The 15,534-nt window shown below is 39.0% G+C and overlaps 1 protein-coding gene across 3 annotated transcripts in view; it reads left to right on the top strand.

The window, feature by feature from the left end:
• The window catches only part of RIMBP2 (RIMS binding protein 2), a 144,946-nt gene that overhangs the window by 103,878 nt on the left and 25,534 nt on the right, over window positions 1-15,534 (top strand). For all 3 annotated transcript variants that reach the window (XM_009888095.1, XM_009888097.1, XM_009888096.1), the window contains 6 exons: window positions 4,016-4,167; window positions 6,536-6,612; window positions 7,609-7,718; window positions 8,140-8,949; window positions 13,160-13,311; window positions 13,695-14,162. In XM_009888095.1, coding sequence (XP_009886397.1) covers window positions 4,016-4,167; window positions 6,536-6,612; window positions 7,609-7,718; window positions 8,140-8,949; window positions 13,160-13,311; window positions 13,695-14,162 — 1,769 coding nt within the window. The remainder of the gene's footprint in view (window positions 1-4,015; window positions 4,168-6,535; window positions 6,613-7,608; window positions 7,719-8,139; window positions 8,950-13,159; window positions 13,312-13,694; window positions 14,163-15,534) is intronic.

The following is a 15,534-nucleotide window of genomic DNA, read 5'->3' as shown; positions in this document are numbered from 1 at the left end:
TTGGGTCTCTAAGGGCAGGATTTTCAAAGCAACAATTAATTTTATAGGAAAGGTAATTAGGTATTGAAATGTCCTTTAGGCAGCTAGTGAAGGTCCGATCTGTATCTCTGGGATTGATCTAAATAGGCTCCAATCTGATATTTATTCTTGAAATACTAATGGCAACAGCTTTTACAAAAACCTTCAAAATGTAACAAACAAATCTTCCACAAAATCCTTGGCTGGAAACACAGAAAACACAGCTAGTTCTGTACTGAAGTCATTTAGAGGCCCTGCTCTGTAAACCTTTCCTCATAACCTATTGATTTTTATGTGACTTAGAATTCAGGGCCTGCGGCACTAAAGTATAAACATCAGAAATCCTTGGACAATATTCATTCTCAGTATGAATGCACTGATAACAATAAAGTAATGTTTGAACAAGTGGGCAGGATTTCTAATTATTGAAATGAACCATTTCACAATAATGATGGTAATGCTAGAGCAAGTTCTTCAAACCAGAAGTGTAATTATTTTTATTATGTGTGAGGAAGAAAGAACACAAGAAGGAACACAAGAACAGCTTTCAAAGCAAAGCAAATGACGGAAATGAGATCAGTTTATGACCAGCTGCTTTGCCTTAATTGGTGATGTTTGAATGCGTCAGGAAATGAAACAAACCTAGCCAGAATAGATTAGAATGTAGAAAGTTCACTCTAAACATGTAATAATGTCACAATCAGATATAGAAACCTTAAGATTTATTATTCATCAGATAAAAGGCTCGTTTAAATGGCCTTTCTAGATAATTTAGGTAGTCCATAATGAATCAGCTGTTCCAACAAATAAAATGGAGAGTTTAATTGTACTACAAATGTGGCCAGCTTTAATTCTGCTGAGATATTTAAATTAAGTCTGGTGCTCTTCCTTGCCTCTTTCCTTGAAAGGGTCTTCTTCAGACTTCCTTAACAGATATTTGCCAGTCGTGGGAAAATAAAGGCCATTTTGAGCATATGTGGATTTTATGAGACTTCACAGACAAAACCCCAGTGGCTTTATAAGGTTCTTCTCTACTATTTAGAGAAAAAAAGACACATTTCTAGAAGCGGCTGCATGTTCTTAGGAACTGACCTCTTGTATTTTTCATTTTTAACTGTTAGTTTTTCCCAGAGTGCAAATATAAAAGGAAAGGTGCATTATTTTTTTTTTCTTAGTTTCCAGTGAGTTAACAAGTTTTAAAACATAGGCCTGGTTCCTCTACATTGAAGCCCAGGGACATCAATGAAGTTGCCTTGGATCAACAAGAGAACATAGTTTGAAATTGTTTCTTATTTTGGAAGTAAAGTTAGGCTTTTAAATGCAGCCGGTTTTGTCTGTAGTTGTGTATTCACAATCTGCAGAAGTAGACATCCTCTATAGAAATGATGGGGAGATTACAGAGATTCACGAGGTTTCGGGAGGAATGTGCTTCATGCGCAATGAATCTCAATTTTGCTTTTTGCAAAGACATTTCTTGATGATGCTTGTGTTTGGGTTTTTTTTAATACAACTGTGGCTCTACATACATAGAATCAGCATGAATTTACATATATTATTTAAGCATCTCATGACCTTATAAAAAATTCTCCTGTATAGAGTATACAGGAACTAACTGCTAACATTGTATGATATGGCTCGCCCCAAAATCTCTTTTTTCCAGTTTATTGCAGATAGTAGAATACCTTGAAAATGCAGTAATTTTTAAGCTGCTTTAAGAAATAGATCACACTGTGGTCCCAGATAAAAGCAGTCCTGCAGCATGGGAAAGAGCCTTAGAGGATCAGCTTCTGTTATTTCACACACTTTTTCATAAAGAGACAGGGGTTGGTGGCGCCCAGTGCAGATTTATTGAGCAGGGAGATGTTACATTGCACGAGTACCCAAATGAATAGAGAAACAGAGGGCACTGAAGGCGGCAGTAAGTCCAGTTAGGAAGACAGATCCATTTGCAGAGCTAGATTTGGGGCAGAAACTACATTTCCACGTACATCGATGGATATGGGTACAGACTTACTCTGATGGGAAGTGAGGGTATCTGAGTGGGCTGTATCTAGTTATTAGCACCATCTGGAGCCATAGATGTGTCCAGTCACATGATGCAATTACAACTACCATGCAGTTTTCTCCCCTGTGTATTAAGGACTCAAGGTAAATTTTAGGTACCCGGTTTTACAAGTGGAAAAAATAGGAATTTGAATATCTTCCAGAATCTTGATGTACCTGGAGTTCCTGATAATGTGTGTTCCTATCCTGGTTATCATCCCATATGTATGCAAAGCAAGGCCTATATTGTCCAAGAATCCATCCCCACATTTTGTATATAGTGCAACTAATTCAATAACAGAGACTGAAAAATCCAGGAGGTATGAGACCAAACAGCAGTTTCCTTTGAATGAATAATCACAGTTGGACCAATTATTTATAGGCTTGGCACTGACAGGCTGATATGGCAAGCACATTAACAGCAAACAGAAGGAGCTAAATTGGCTAAAGGTTTCTGAACAGGGATGACTTTCCTGTTATATATGTGAGAAAGGTTCCAAGAATAAAAAATGTGCCCTTTTCCAGCCTGGGGATTGCTGCAAGCGGGCTGGTTGTAATTAATCTTTTGTATGATGACTGGTATATTTCCCTGCTGTCAATGTGCTTAAGCTGTCCTGCTGTAAATTACAGTGATGCAGAGAAAATTAATCATATTGGACTAAGGAGCACACCAGAAAAACCCTCTGATGATACGTTTTGAAGCTTATTCTCCTCTGCAATATGAATAAAGAGGTTCCACTAGTAATTCCTGGTGACGCGTGTCTGGGAAGCTTGCAATTGAGTAGCAAAACATTGCTGTCCAGAATTCTAGCAGAACTGGAGAGGAAATGCTGAACCTACACATATCCAGGGTCTGAAAAATTAGAGCATAGGCTCATTATGTTAATGAGAGAGAGAGAAAGAAGGCACTCTGGATATCTGATTGTGTCAGCAATGCCCTAGACTATGTGCTTTGCTATAACTTCTGCTGATGCTGCAAGTATAATTAGGCTCCGTTTACAATTTCCTGCTTGTTCTCATGTGGTCTGGGGACTAAGCTAACAGTGAAAGGGAAAAAATGTAGAAGTATTTTATATTACACTTTATTAGTCTCTCTTGCAACCTTGATGATGTTCTTTTTACTTGTCTCTCCTCGCTGTTAGACCTGGTTTTCACTTGAGTCAATAGGAGATAAGACTGGTCAGCCTCCTGTAAGGCTGCCTCCTTAGGTCCTTTAAATGTGCAGTATAAACTGTCTTTTCCTTTTCATTTTTAAGTGCTTTAAAAAAGCACAATAAGAATATTCAAAAAGCATTTCTGGAGATTTTTCCTTTTTCATAGTTTGCATCTTCCGCTTTTTAGAAACTGCAGAGATGGCGCTGTGATCAAATTGTGTTTTAGTACTGGTGTTAGCAAGGAGCTCTTAAGAAATACGAATTTTGGAACTTACTGCACTGCAAAAAGCCAGACCACTTCCCTTCATTTCGAAATTAATATCCTGTTAACTAAATTATTAGCGTTTCAGTAGCTTTATTAGAAGATAAATACACAACTTGATTCTACTTTTCAGTATATGACAGCATCCCTAAAAGGAGTAGAAGGGTTCCAATGGCAGCTTTTAAGTGCTGGGCATGTTGAACAGCATGTCAGATAACTTCTCCAAAGATATCAAGATGCTCAGAACAAAGGTGTACTTTTTTTTTTTTCATTAGGGAAACTTTAACTTTGATTATTTTGAATTAAAATACCTTCACTTTCTACATTATGTACCATTACATATTGTTGACTTACGTAATTTGCCAAAAGGCTGGGAAATAGTAGGCTTAGCTACTTTTATGCTCTGCAGTCTACCTGCCTTAGTCTTTTTCTAGAATTATTTCTAACAGAAGAAAATAACTCACTGCTGCTTATTAGTTGGCAGTGTTTCTGCCTGAGAACAATTACTTATTCTCATATGTGTTTTGTTCCCTACCAGGTCATGAAAGTCCTTCTGGAAGTCGTTGTGTGATTTCAGAGTTTATACGACCCCTTCAAATATCTGGAGACAAACCAGAACAATTGTCTGTCAAACCCACATTCCTGTCCAAGTCAAGATCTGGTACCCCAAGATGCAGATTTGATTCAGACGTGAGTGTTTAAATTTGTTACTGAAAATCTATGTTATGGGGCCAGGACCTCTCTTCTCCAGGGGACCGATGCAGGTTGATCCACCTGCTTTTAAAAAATCAAGACATGAATGTTCTCATTTTCTTATATAACTTGGGGACGTGACCAGTGGGAAGTTAACTGATACTTTCAAAGAAATCTCAGCTGATATCCTAGTGACACAGCATAAAAAATGGGTGGGTGAGAACCTCAAGCTTCTATGAAAACTTCTGCCTTCAGTGATGCATTCAGACCATTGTACTGATTCTGTGCATAAGAAGTGTAAGTCAGTGTCTCTCTCTGTGTCTGTTTTGGTGTATGTTATGCGGGTTTATTATTATTTTATTACATCTAGCAAAAGGTGTGACTTTGATACAGCCTGGGCAAATGGAAGAGAAATTCCATGCAGTGCCGTGTCCAGGCAGGTATGCTCTGACAGATGATTAGCTCATTTTGCAGGACTCGTTCTTTGCCTGGTTTTCATGACGTGTTGATCTTCTCACTACAGCTAGGCTGATACCACTTGCTAACAGCAGTTTCCAGCACACTCTCCTAAACTGATTTTGAGCCTGTAATCTGGAAGTGAAGGTTTCAGGATGTTGTCACTAAATTCTTCCACCAGTCAACTTTACAGCTTGTATTTAATTGTACTTTTGAAAGGTTCTGTTCTTCCTTTCTTAGAATGTTTTTCTGGTTTTCAATAGAATTCTAATAAAAAGCCAGTGGGAAGCTCAGCTTTACAAAGGTGCCGTAGGAAGTTGGCTGTTGATATGTAAGACAAATGTTAAATATAAGGAGGTATAGGACACATTTTGAAAACCTTATAGAAGGGTATTATCTTCTATTAAATACTGTAAGTCTGTTTTATATGGGCAAACAGCCATCAGGAAATTATCTTCAGATTTTACCCCTCACCTTACAGTCCTGAATCCCATTCTTAGTCTTTAGAGAAGTAAATATATTGAAACTGTGTGCATATCTATTTCTATCTATTTTGTATTCATTGCTACTGAACCTGTGAAAGTTGATAGAATCAAAATGTTTTTAAATGGATCCCAAGCCTGAGTATGGTGTAGGATATTCAACAAAATATTAGATTCTTGTATAGTAGGTATTCCATGGGCATATATAAGGATTATCCACAAATAAATATATGATGTGTATGTTTATGCGTAGCAGCATTACTGAAAAGTGGGAACATTCACTGCTTTTTGAAGAGGCCACAGAAAAGGCAGCCTGAAATAGTCAAACTGGAAAAAGCAGCTTAGCAACGAGACTTAGGGAAGCAGAACTAACAGCAAGGAACAGAAGAAGTGCACGTCAAATTTAATTCCCCTTTTCTATGATTTTTGAGTTATCTCTCACTGAGAATGTCAAGCCCTCTTTTGCAGAGTTGTTCATTGTGTGCCTTCTGGAATGTAATTATGGGATACATACTTATATTATGCAAGCTCACAGAAATTAAGCTCAATTCTTCTTTAGAGGTATCCAGACCCAGGGGGAGAGTATATGAATAAAATCTAAAAATGGAGCATAATGCTGTGAAATCTGAAAAAAAAAAAAAAAAGATACTCTGCAAAACTGTATCTGCAACTTCCCTGATTGTTACTAGTAACCAAGCCTTCTAGAATAAGCATTATCGCGTTACTTATGAGCTTTGTAACATGCCCATAAAAAGGTATCAGGTTGATAACCTTGAAAATTTGCCTGCATCCCCAAATCCTCCACAGGGGAGAATACCTGTTAGCTGACCATTGTTGTCCTCCTCAGTGGAAGTGGAGCATTGGCAGAATAGAGTGTGTTGTGATAACCCAACAAGCTAACCCATCTCTGAAGAGTTAATTCAGAGGAAAGTGACTTAATATTTTTCTGGTGCACTTTTGTTCCATACTGGGAGCCAAGCAGGACCAGTTTAGGCCCAAAAGTTGCAGTTCAATATTCACTCTGTCCAGATTGTAAAATCTCAGTCAATTTTTTGACAACTTATCTTAACTGATCCCACTGTTAAACCTAGTGTTTCTACCTTAATTAAAGTTCTCTCAAGCTCAGGTGAAAAGTTGTTCATTTTCCTAAAAGAATTCACAGCGTAGAGTAAAATAAGTGGAGGAAAGAAGTGTATCTCTCATTTTAAACACTCTACTAGGCTCAAAGCATAACAGAAAGAATTACTATTTTTCCTTTTAAGCCTAAGGCCTTCTAAGTAAAATTAACCATTTCTGTTCCATGTTAGAATTTAATTTTTTTTTTTTTAATGTTACTTGTTCCCTGTCTGTATTTATATTGCCTGTCAGGAAAACAGTGCATGCATCTTTTTGAAATCACGTTGTCTTTCTTTTTTTTCCCTCTACAGATGGATAATGATCAGAATTCCAATACCTCAAAGCAGAGATATTCTGGGAAAGTCCATCTTTGCATTGCCCGATATAGGTAAAAAACCCAGCTCATTACATATATAATACATAGATGTATTTGTAATATACGTTGTATATTGGTAATATTCAACATTTGTGTTTGCTTCACTTCTGTTCATGCACTGAATTATTACCTGGAACCAACGTTATGAGCAGCAGACCCCTTTCCTATCTGCACCAGCTGCAAAATAGTGCCATTTCCATGTGCTTTAGTTGTCAGAGAAAGTTTAACATGGCATGGCTCTTTTGCCCACCGCTGTATTTCTAGCCTTCAATGTCTAAATGAGACGAGAATGAGATGAGAATCCTTTACAGAGGATGTCTCCATCTGTTCCTGTAAATTGCTTTTTCATCAAAGCAAGGAAGATTTAAAAGTTCCTCATGTCTTTGCTTTGCATATTAAAATTTCAGATATAAAGTACTGTCACGATAAAAACATCTGTGACTAACAGTTTCTTTCAGGATGGAAATGGATTTAAATACTTTACAAGAAGTTTTTGAGTAGCTTGTTTTAGCTGTAACTCACTGTTTTTTTCTTTATTTAACTTGTCTCTGTTGAAGCTAATAAACTTGTGTAAAAGACTGCCATATAAAACAAATGGAATATGAGGACTGGAAAAGAACCGCACAACTGAGTTTGCTTTAATTCAGTTTAAAAAACAGTTTAAAGTTTCAGTTTAAAGAAGATTTTGGCCAGTGTATTCCAAGAGATGTAGGTGAGAAATGTGTTAGTAAATTCTACAGAAAAGGATGTGGGTTTAAGTGTATAGCACTTAAGCAAATAGGTTGCGTTTCATGGCAGCCTGTTGGTGATACAGTTACAGTTCACAACAAACTCACCTAGACTCCCCTCAGAGTATATGTTTCAGAAGGGAAGCAAAAATCTTGAACTGAGGAATTACCTTCCTGTGCAGCCTTAGAACTGTACGCCTTTTCCTGATTAGTATTCAGAGTATTCAGTTGTGTGTGGATTGTAAGTGAACACACGTTTGCCATCTGTACTCCATTGCAGTTACAACCCTTTTGATGGACCAAATGAAAATCCAGAAGCAGAGCTCCCCCTTACGGCAGGAAAGTACCTTTATGTGTATGGAGATATGGATGAAGATGGCTTTTATGAAGGTATTTTTTTTAAATCTGTGAATTCATGCTAATTCATGCAGATTCAAATCAGTTCGTCTGTCAAACACGCTCCCAATTCTTTCCTTCATCTACTACCAAATCAGTTGCTAAAATTACCTCTATCATCATTGTGTTAATTAACAGAGTTTCTGCACCAGCAAAGCTGTTCCTTGCAGGCATAGCTAATTATAAGATATTTTATATTGTCAGCTTTTCCTACTGGCAAGATTTAAGTTGACAAGAAAGCTTACTGGCAGTTCTGTTTTTTGCCTCGCTGAGCCTTTGCATTCTCGAACTGTGAATGTTGTTTGTGCACAGTTTTCACTTATATCTTCTTCCTTATCTCATCCACTTGCAAGGCATTGACGTGTGGGAGGCATGCTCCTTCAAGGATTTTAATGGCATTGTTCTTTCTCACCAGGGGAACTTCTAGATGGACAAAGAGGACTAGTCCCTTCAAATTTTGTGGATTTTGTTCAAGACAATGAGACCCGGTTATCAAGCACATTAAGCAGTGAACAGGATCAGAATTTTATCAACCATTCAGGTCCTACTTTGGAAGGAGATCTCTTGGAGATAAGTCCACCAAGTCACATAGACTCTAGTGTCATCAGCAATGGCGCAGGGACTCTGGATGTGAACATTGATGAAATTGGAGAAGACATTGTGCCTTATCCTAGAAAAATCACCCTTATTAAACAACTAGCCAAAAGTGTCATTGTGGGCTGGGAGCCACCGGTAGTGCCACCCGGATGGGGAACCATTAGCAGCTACAATGTTCTGGTTGATAAAGAAGTTCGGATGAACATAGCCTTGGGAAGCAGAACGAAAGCTCTTATAGAAAAGCTTAACATTTCTACTTGTACATACCGAATATCAATTCAGAGCATTACAAACAAGGGTAACTCAGATGAACTGCAGTGCACTTTGTTAGTTGGGAAGGATGTCATAGTAGCCCCCTCTAATCTTAAAGTGGACAACATAACCCAGATTTCTGCTGAGCTGTCTTGGCTCCCTACAAATAGTAATTACAGTCATGTGATCTTTCTTAATGAAGAAGAATTTGACATTGTCAAGGCTGCTAGCTACAAGTACCATTTTTTTAATTTGAAGCCCAATATGGCCTACAAGGTGAAGGTCATGGCGAAGCCCCATCAGATGCCCTGGCAGCTTCCCCTGGAACAACGAGAAAAAAAGGAAGCCTTTGTGGAATTTTCTACATTGCCAGCAGGTTTGATATTTTTCTCCCTACCCCAAAACTCTCCAGTTAAGTTTCTCTGAAAATTCTAGATAAATTAATCTAACCCTTATGCTGTAATCCCTGTCACATTCGTGAGCAGACTGGGGATTATCATATTGCTTTATGGTATCTAAAATTAATTTCTGCCCTGCATTCTTTGTTCCTGGGTAAAGACTGAAGCATTTTGGGGAGACAAACAAGGGAAAGCCATGCTTATCATCATCACAGATCACACACGGAGTGTTTTATCAGATTAATCTCCGTTTGTACTTAATTTGTTCAGTTATAGTATTTCTGGTAGCAATTTATTTTCATTGGTGTGAACAACACTGGTTGAAATCAATTATTACGTCTGACATGTTATTTGTGTGTCTTAAAGCACTTTTTACAGGGATGATCCAGCCCTTTTCTGTAGTGAAAAACAACACCCACATCTTAGAGGACCACACAGTCATTTAGGGGATATAAATGCATTTTGATTGTGAAGTTGTAATCGCATTGTAGAATTTGAATTTGTAAAGATAGCAAATTGTTCTTGTTTTGGGAAGTCCAAGGTATTTTCCCACCTTGCTTTTTACATTAGGAATGGTGATCAGTGTTACAAGTCATTTCCAAGTATTTAAGAACAGTGAAGTAATGTTGAAAATTAGAGCTGAAATAATGTAGTGCTTTAAAGAATAATCTCATCATTTTGGGGGTGTATGGAAGTATCTGAAAACTTTAAACATTGGTCCTTATAGATTCATCTAACCAACGTCATATAATCAAGGACAAGTAGGAGACTCCTTGTATATTCAGACTTTCAGAGCACTGAATGCCTCTGAAGCAGGGACGGTCAAGTACAAGTGACTCCTGGCGATTGAAATTTCAATAGCACGTACTGTGCTATGGTTTAATTGACTCCCTGCTGGGATTTGATTCTAGCAAAGGGACAGGAATTAGTTCTGGTCTCTTCCTTGGCTTGCGTGACTTACATGTAAGGAGACATGCAGGACGGTAATGCTGGTTGAATAGAGAGGGAGTTAAGCTTGTATGTCTACTGCTTTTGATGCTGTTGATTTATAGTGTCAGTAAAAATGTCCTCAGCTCTGGCATTTATTCTTTTGTCCTAAATCATTTCAGTGAGATAAGTGGTAGCGCTATTACAGACTTTGCTAGGAGAGGGGTGTGTATGTTCTGTGGGAGTTGGGAGATACCGCCTAGATGGTGGCTTGAACTTATTAGATACGTTCACTTTTTTGTTACTTGGGAAAGGCCTTTTGAGTGAGGTTTTTTTCAGGCAAAACACTTAACATGCTGTATCTCCCTCTAGTTGCTAAAGTATGCTAAAGCAATAAACGAGCTGTTCTCTATTGAGGAGCTAGAATGCAATGAAATCTCTGCTTTTAGATCCAGAGATCCCAGAATCTTCCCCACCGCTTCATTTCACAGAGAGCATTTTTACAAAAGCACGTCAACTTTTCACTTCTATATAGCAAAATAAAATAGCAACTGTTGAAGTGATTAGAGGCTGATGCTTGTGTTTCAAAAGTCAAAGTCATTGAAACAAAGGGAGAAGGTTGCCCATGAAATCAGAGTCAGCAATGGGAATTACTATCGTAGTGTGTCATGTTTTTCTCTTGCAAATATTACTGGCTTTGAGTAATCACATATCTCTTCATCCAAACTACAGTTAAAAGAAAGAAGTTGAAAGAGAAAAGATAGTGTCTTTAATGTGACTAATACTGTTTTTTTGCTCAGACTCTGGATTATTTTTCCACCTTAAATACCTTCAGTTGATCTGCATGTTTCAAAGATGATTTTAGAGTGTGCTGAGAGAGCAATACAGATATTCTGTGTGAAGGAAATTTGTGCTTCTCTAGAAGATGCATGGGGGCGAGTGATGCCGCATAAACCTTTAGCTGTGAATGTCAGGTTTAGCAGGCGGTGCAGCATGCACTGCAGCGTAACTGGCCACAGGCACCTGAGAACGTTTGTACCGACATTTTTCTAAGGGTTTCAGAAATGTTTACAAAGGAATACATGGGCTCACTGTAGTTGAAGCTGCGAAGCTCTGCTCTTTACTAGTGCGTTCAGTGGTATCCTTACAGAAAAGGATACCATCAGCCTCTTATACCAAAAAGGCAGTGGAGATCAGTGAATATTTTAGAATTTTCACACTGTGTCAATCTCGGGGGGGTTTTTAGGAATACATTAAGCAAAAACGATCTTGAGAAAACTGCTCACATTTCAAAGCTAGAGAGAGCAGTTGCATGAAAAGTACAGGACAATTAGAGGTCACCTTTTCATTTTTCTCTTTGCATAGATATATCATGTTTTGCATGATTTATACTTGAAAACACATTGCTTCCTGTCAGACCAAAGCTGAGTGACAGCTTTTTAGTTGCTGAGCAATTGAACTCCTCTTCTTGATTCATCAAAGCATTAGAATTGCTTAAGTTAAAATAGAAGTAGTTCTCTTTTAGGCACTCAGATCTAAAAATAGACATAGGTATTGACAGGATCAGGACCAATGGGACTGTTATAGTTTTTGAACTAATTTAGGTAATAAATTCATGAAGACCAAACTGTAGCAGAATTCTGAAACAAACGCTTGTGTTGATGACCAAGATCATCAAAGGTCATCTAGAGTAATTTCCCATTTAATGACGGGGGAAAATAGAAACCATACTAAGCCTTGGGCATTACAGTTTATTAAACCTATCTTTGCTACAGCCTGTGAAGGTCGAGTTAGGCTCCCTGGGGATTGTTTGGGTTTGGGAGAATGGAAGGAAGGCAGGAGCAGATTAATGTCACTGTCATTGACAAGATGTCGGACTAGATCAGATGCGTTCTTTCTTGTCAACTGAGGAGGTTTACTGGATTGGGAATGTTGGCTGTCAATAAAATAGGATGATCAGGGAAGCTGAAATTCAATCCTAAATCAAAATCTACTTCTTGGCCAAGAATAGTATTAGGTCAGTTTGCATACTTTGACCTTGCAAGTTAAAAATACATTATAGGTGCAGGGGATGGTATAGGCAAAAATTTCATGTTGTGCTTGTAGTGTCCTGATCATGACCATAATTTTATTTCCATGCCCACTAGAGGATGAAATTTAGTGACAGCAAACTACTGAAATGCACTGACAGTTTGCCAGCATATCTGGAGGCTGAGGCTCTGTGATATTTACACTTCTATCGTGATCTGTTTGTTAGCAGTGAATGCACACAGTTAAAATATTTGTAGCTTTTTTGGTAGATGAACAGAAATTGGTTTTACTTAGTCCACTGGTTTAAAGCAAACTCACAGCAACCAAGGTTTGTGTTCTCCCAGCTATTATGCAGAGACAGCTACAGCTGAACCTGCTTCTGAAATGTTTTAGCATGAAACACTTCTCAGCGTTTGCCTGTTAAATTAACACAACAGGATGCCTGAAATATGCATGAACTAATAATCTCTAGGATATTTTTACTTTGGCTTTCTGTCCAAAGTAGAGCTATTTATAGTAAGGTAGTAATGTCTTTTAATTAAGGATGTATTTGGTGTGCTATTACACTAACATACTGTAAATGCCTTAAAAGTTTGCTCGGCTTATTTTCTTCTTCAGTGCAGAGAAAAGACTTTGAGTCCAGTTGTCCTTTAAACCAGCGTGCAGCTGGTTGAAAATGTTAAAGTTTCCGCTTGCAGTCCACATTGCACCTTAGTGTCAATGTGCTTCGGGCCCATAAATTGTGACTTGGAGCCACTGATGGTCCAGAGAGACAGAATTTTAAACTATTTCTGAGTATTTAGTGTGCACTCAGTGCAGAGAGATATACCAAAAAGTCACTTGCTATCACCTGCAGCAGTTTTCCACTAACAGTGCCACTCCTGGGCCTTTTTCTCCCTACGTTTTTCTGTTAACAATCTTCTGCATTCAAGTAGCAGTTATGCAGCCTGGAGGGATAAAAACAGGTCCAGAGCAGGTTACAGGTACAGACCATCTTGCAAGGACATACTGTTTAGTTAATGGCTGTAAGCTGAGGGTGAGTTCCTGGCTCCGTGACCTGCTGAGCCTATGCTTCTGTTTTTACATAATAACAGCAATAAAGATGTTTTTTCTTCTGAAATTAAAAAAAAAAATTGCTTTGATGTCTGTAGTTTCCAACTTGCAGGTATATCAGTTTACATACATACTTCTGATCTAAAGCTCAACAGTGACCAGTCTTGTCTTTCTTAGGTCCTCCAGCTCCACCTCAAGATGTTACTGTACGGGCTGGGTCCACCCCAGCAACCATACAGGTGTCCTGGAAACCACCAACTCTGACAGCAACAGGGACCTCCCATGGCGCCAATGTCACAGGCTATGGTGTTTATGCGAAAGGTCAACGGGTGAGTTCTCCTTCCAGCATTACAGCAATTATCTACATTAGGTGAATTTGAACTGACAGGTAAAGGCAACAATAAACATGTGAAGGCACTTGAATGTGTGCAGGGCTTTCTCAGCTTTCAGTAGAACCTACTTTTCTGTTTGTGTGTAACTTGCTCATTAGCTTCCTTTCTATAAGCACTTAAGCTTGGGGACAAAAGGGGTTGAAGGGATTAAAGACAACTGGTGCTAATAGGTGTTAAGCCCTAATATGGGCTTTTGCAGCCCACTCCATTGTTGGCAATAATTCACTCCATGTGAAGACTTTGAAGATTGTACTTTAGTGGGGTTAAAGGGAGGGAAACAGATGTCTTCGTTCTAGTAAGTTGCTTTTTTGTGTACTCAGGTGGCAGAGGTGATCTTTCCAACAGCAGAGAACACGTTGGTGGAGCTGATGAGACTGAGGAGTTTGGAAGCAAAGGAGCTTACAGTTCGAACGCTCTCTGCGCAAGGCGAATCAGTGGACTCTTCTGTTGCTGCCATTCCATCTGACCTACTGGTGCCTCCAACCCCTCACCCCAGAACTGCTCCCAAATCTAAGCCATTAGCAAGTGCCGGAGCCCCAGAAACCAAAGAAGAACATTTAGGTCCACATTTAAAAATGGATGAGTCATGGGAGCAGACTCGTTCGGCATCCCCTGTTCATGGACACACGCTTGAGCCACCTGCCCCTAACTTTCACGGCCCGCTTCAGGGGAGGAGGTCTCCATCACCTAACCGAATACTCCCTCAACCGCAAGGCACACCAGTCCCAAATACCGTCGCAAAAGCCATGGCAAGAGAAGCTGCACAACGAGTTGCAGAGAGCAATAGGGTAAAGGCAAACTTTTTCTTAAGACTGTTTTGAGCTGGCTTTTTTTCCATCAAAGAATTTTTTGTATCATATGCTTTAAGGAGCAGCTAATCATTCCTAAACCCTGAAGATCCGTAGTTAGAGAAGCAGCAGTGTGCGGAAGTTCTGTGCCATCTTCCACAAATATGCTTGTAACCATAAAAGAGTGTTTATCAGCCTTTGATCAGCAGTAGAAACCCCATAACATCACTAGAAATGTTGATTCCAAAAATGCAGAGCTTTACTTCTGAAAATAAAAAAAAATAGTAATCATCAAAGTTTGTGCTTGGATCCTGTAGAAGTTAAAAGGGAGGTGTGCGCCCATGTGAGAAAAAGTCAGAGTACTGAAGTACTTCGAAAGAGACCAAAACAATAAAGGACAGTTTAAAAATGGGTCTGGAAACAGGTAGATAGACAAAAGTCCTGAGCAGACTTAGTGTGAGAGCTAGTCTGTTTGACAGTTTACAGAATGAGGACAGAGTCGCGTCTCTATAAGGGAGTATCACCAGCAGTCAGATAAGAGAAATGGTTGTATTCAAAAACCGTCTGCTTTCTCAAAATAGCAAGTAGCAGGTTAGATGCATGTAAAGCACTAATGTGTGTGCTGTCGTGGATCCACAGGCAGTGTTACATGTCTGCCCTTCAAGAGTGCCCCTTTCTCAGTGCTACACCTTCACAGAAGTTTACAACTGCTTCAACATAGCTGCCATTTGAAAACTTTTCATTACAGCTGCTTTCGTAGCTGCTAGAAGCATCACTGCCCAAAGGAGACTCCCTGGTTTTGAGACCGTTATGACCCGTGGCTGCTGGAGTGACTTAGATGTTTGCTAGTTGATTTGAATGCCATACTTGAGGCTGTTAGGTCAGCATAGCTGATGTGTATGCATCCTGACAACATCCTCTGGTTTTCCTGCCCGAGCATACAACACTTAAATACTCATCACAAGCTGCTCACAACTGTCCTTTACTTGTTTCGAGCTCTGGTATCACTTTTTTCATACATTATCTTGATCCTTCATCTGGCATTCATCAGTTTTCATTTCCGGTCTTTCATCTCCCATTGCACCTCCAAAATAACTCCATTAATTTTGACAGTTCACACGTGTTTTAACAGCCCCAACTTACTGTCTGTTCCTGTTTGGGACAGAATTAAGCCAGTGGGTGATGATACAGCTTTTGGGAAGCTGAATAATTCTGGATCAATAAGGTCTGCTTAAACGCATACATATGCATGTGTATATTTCTTCCTTTTCTTTATAAATAAAAGCAAACCGGAATAAATGTAGTAGAGGGAGAAAAGGCATTTAGTTTCTTTGGCACTCTAAAGTGAAAGTTGATTTAACAACCATATAGG

Source organism: Charadrius vociferus, unplaced genomic scaffold, assembly GCF_000708025.1.
Source record: "Charadrius vociferus isolate BGI_N301 unplaced genomic scaffold, ASM70802v2 scaffold326, whole genome shotgun sequence".
Classification (NCBI taxonomy): Eukaryota; Metazoa; Chordata; class Aves; order Charadriiformes; family Charadriidae; genus Charadrius; species Charadrius vociferus.
The sequence above is the reverse complement of the archived record's forward strand: the minus strand, read 5'-3'. Positions and strand labels throughout refer to the sequence as shown.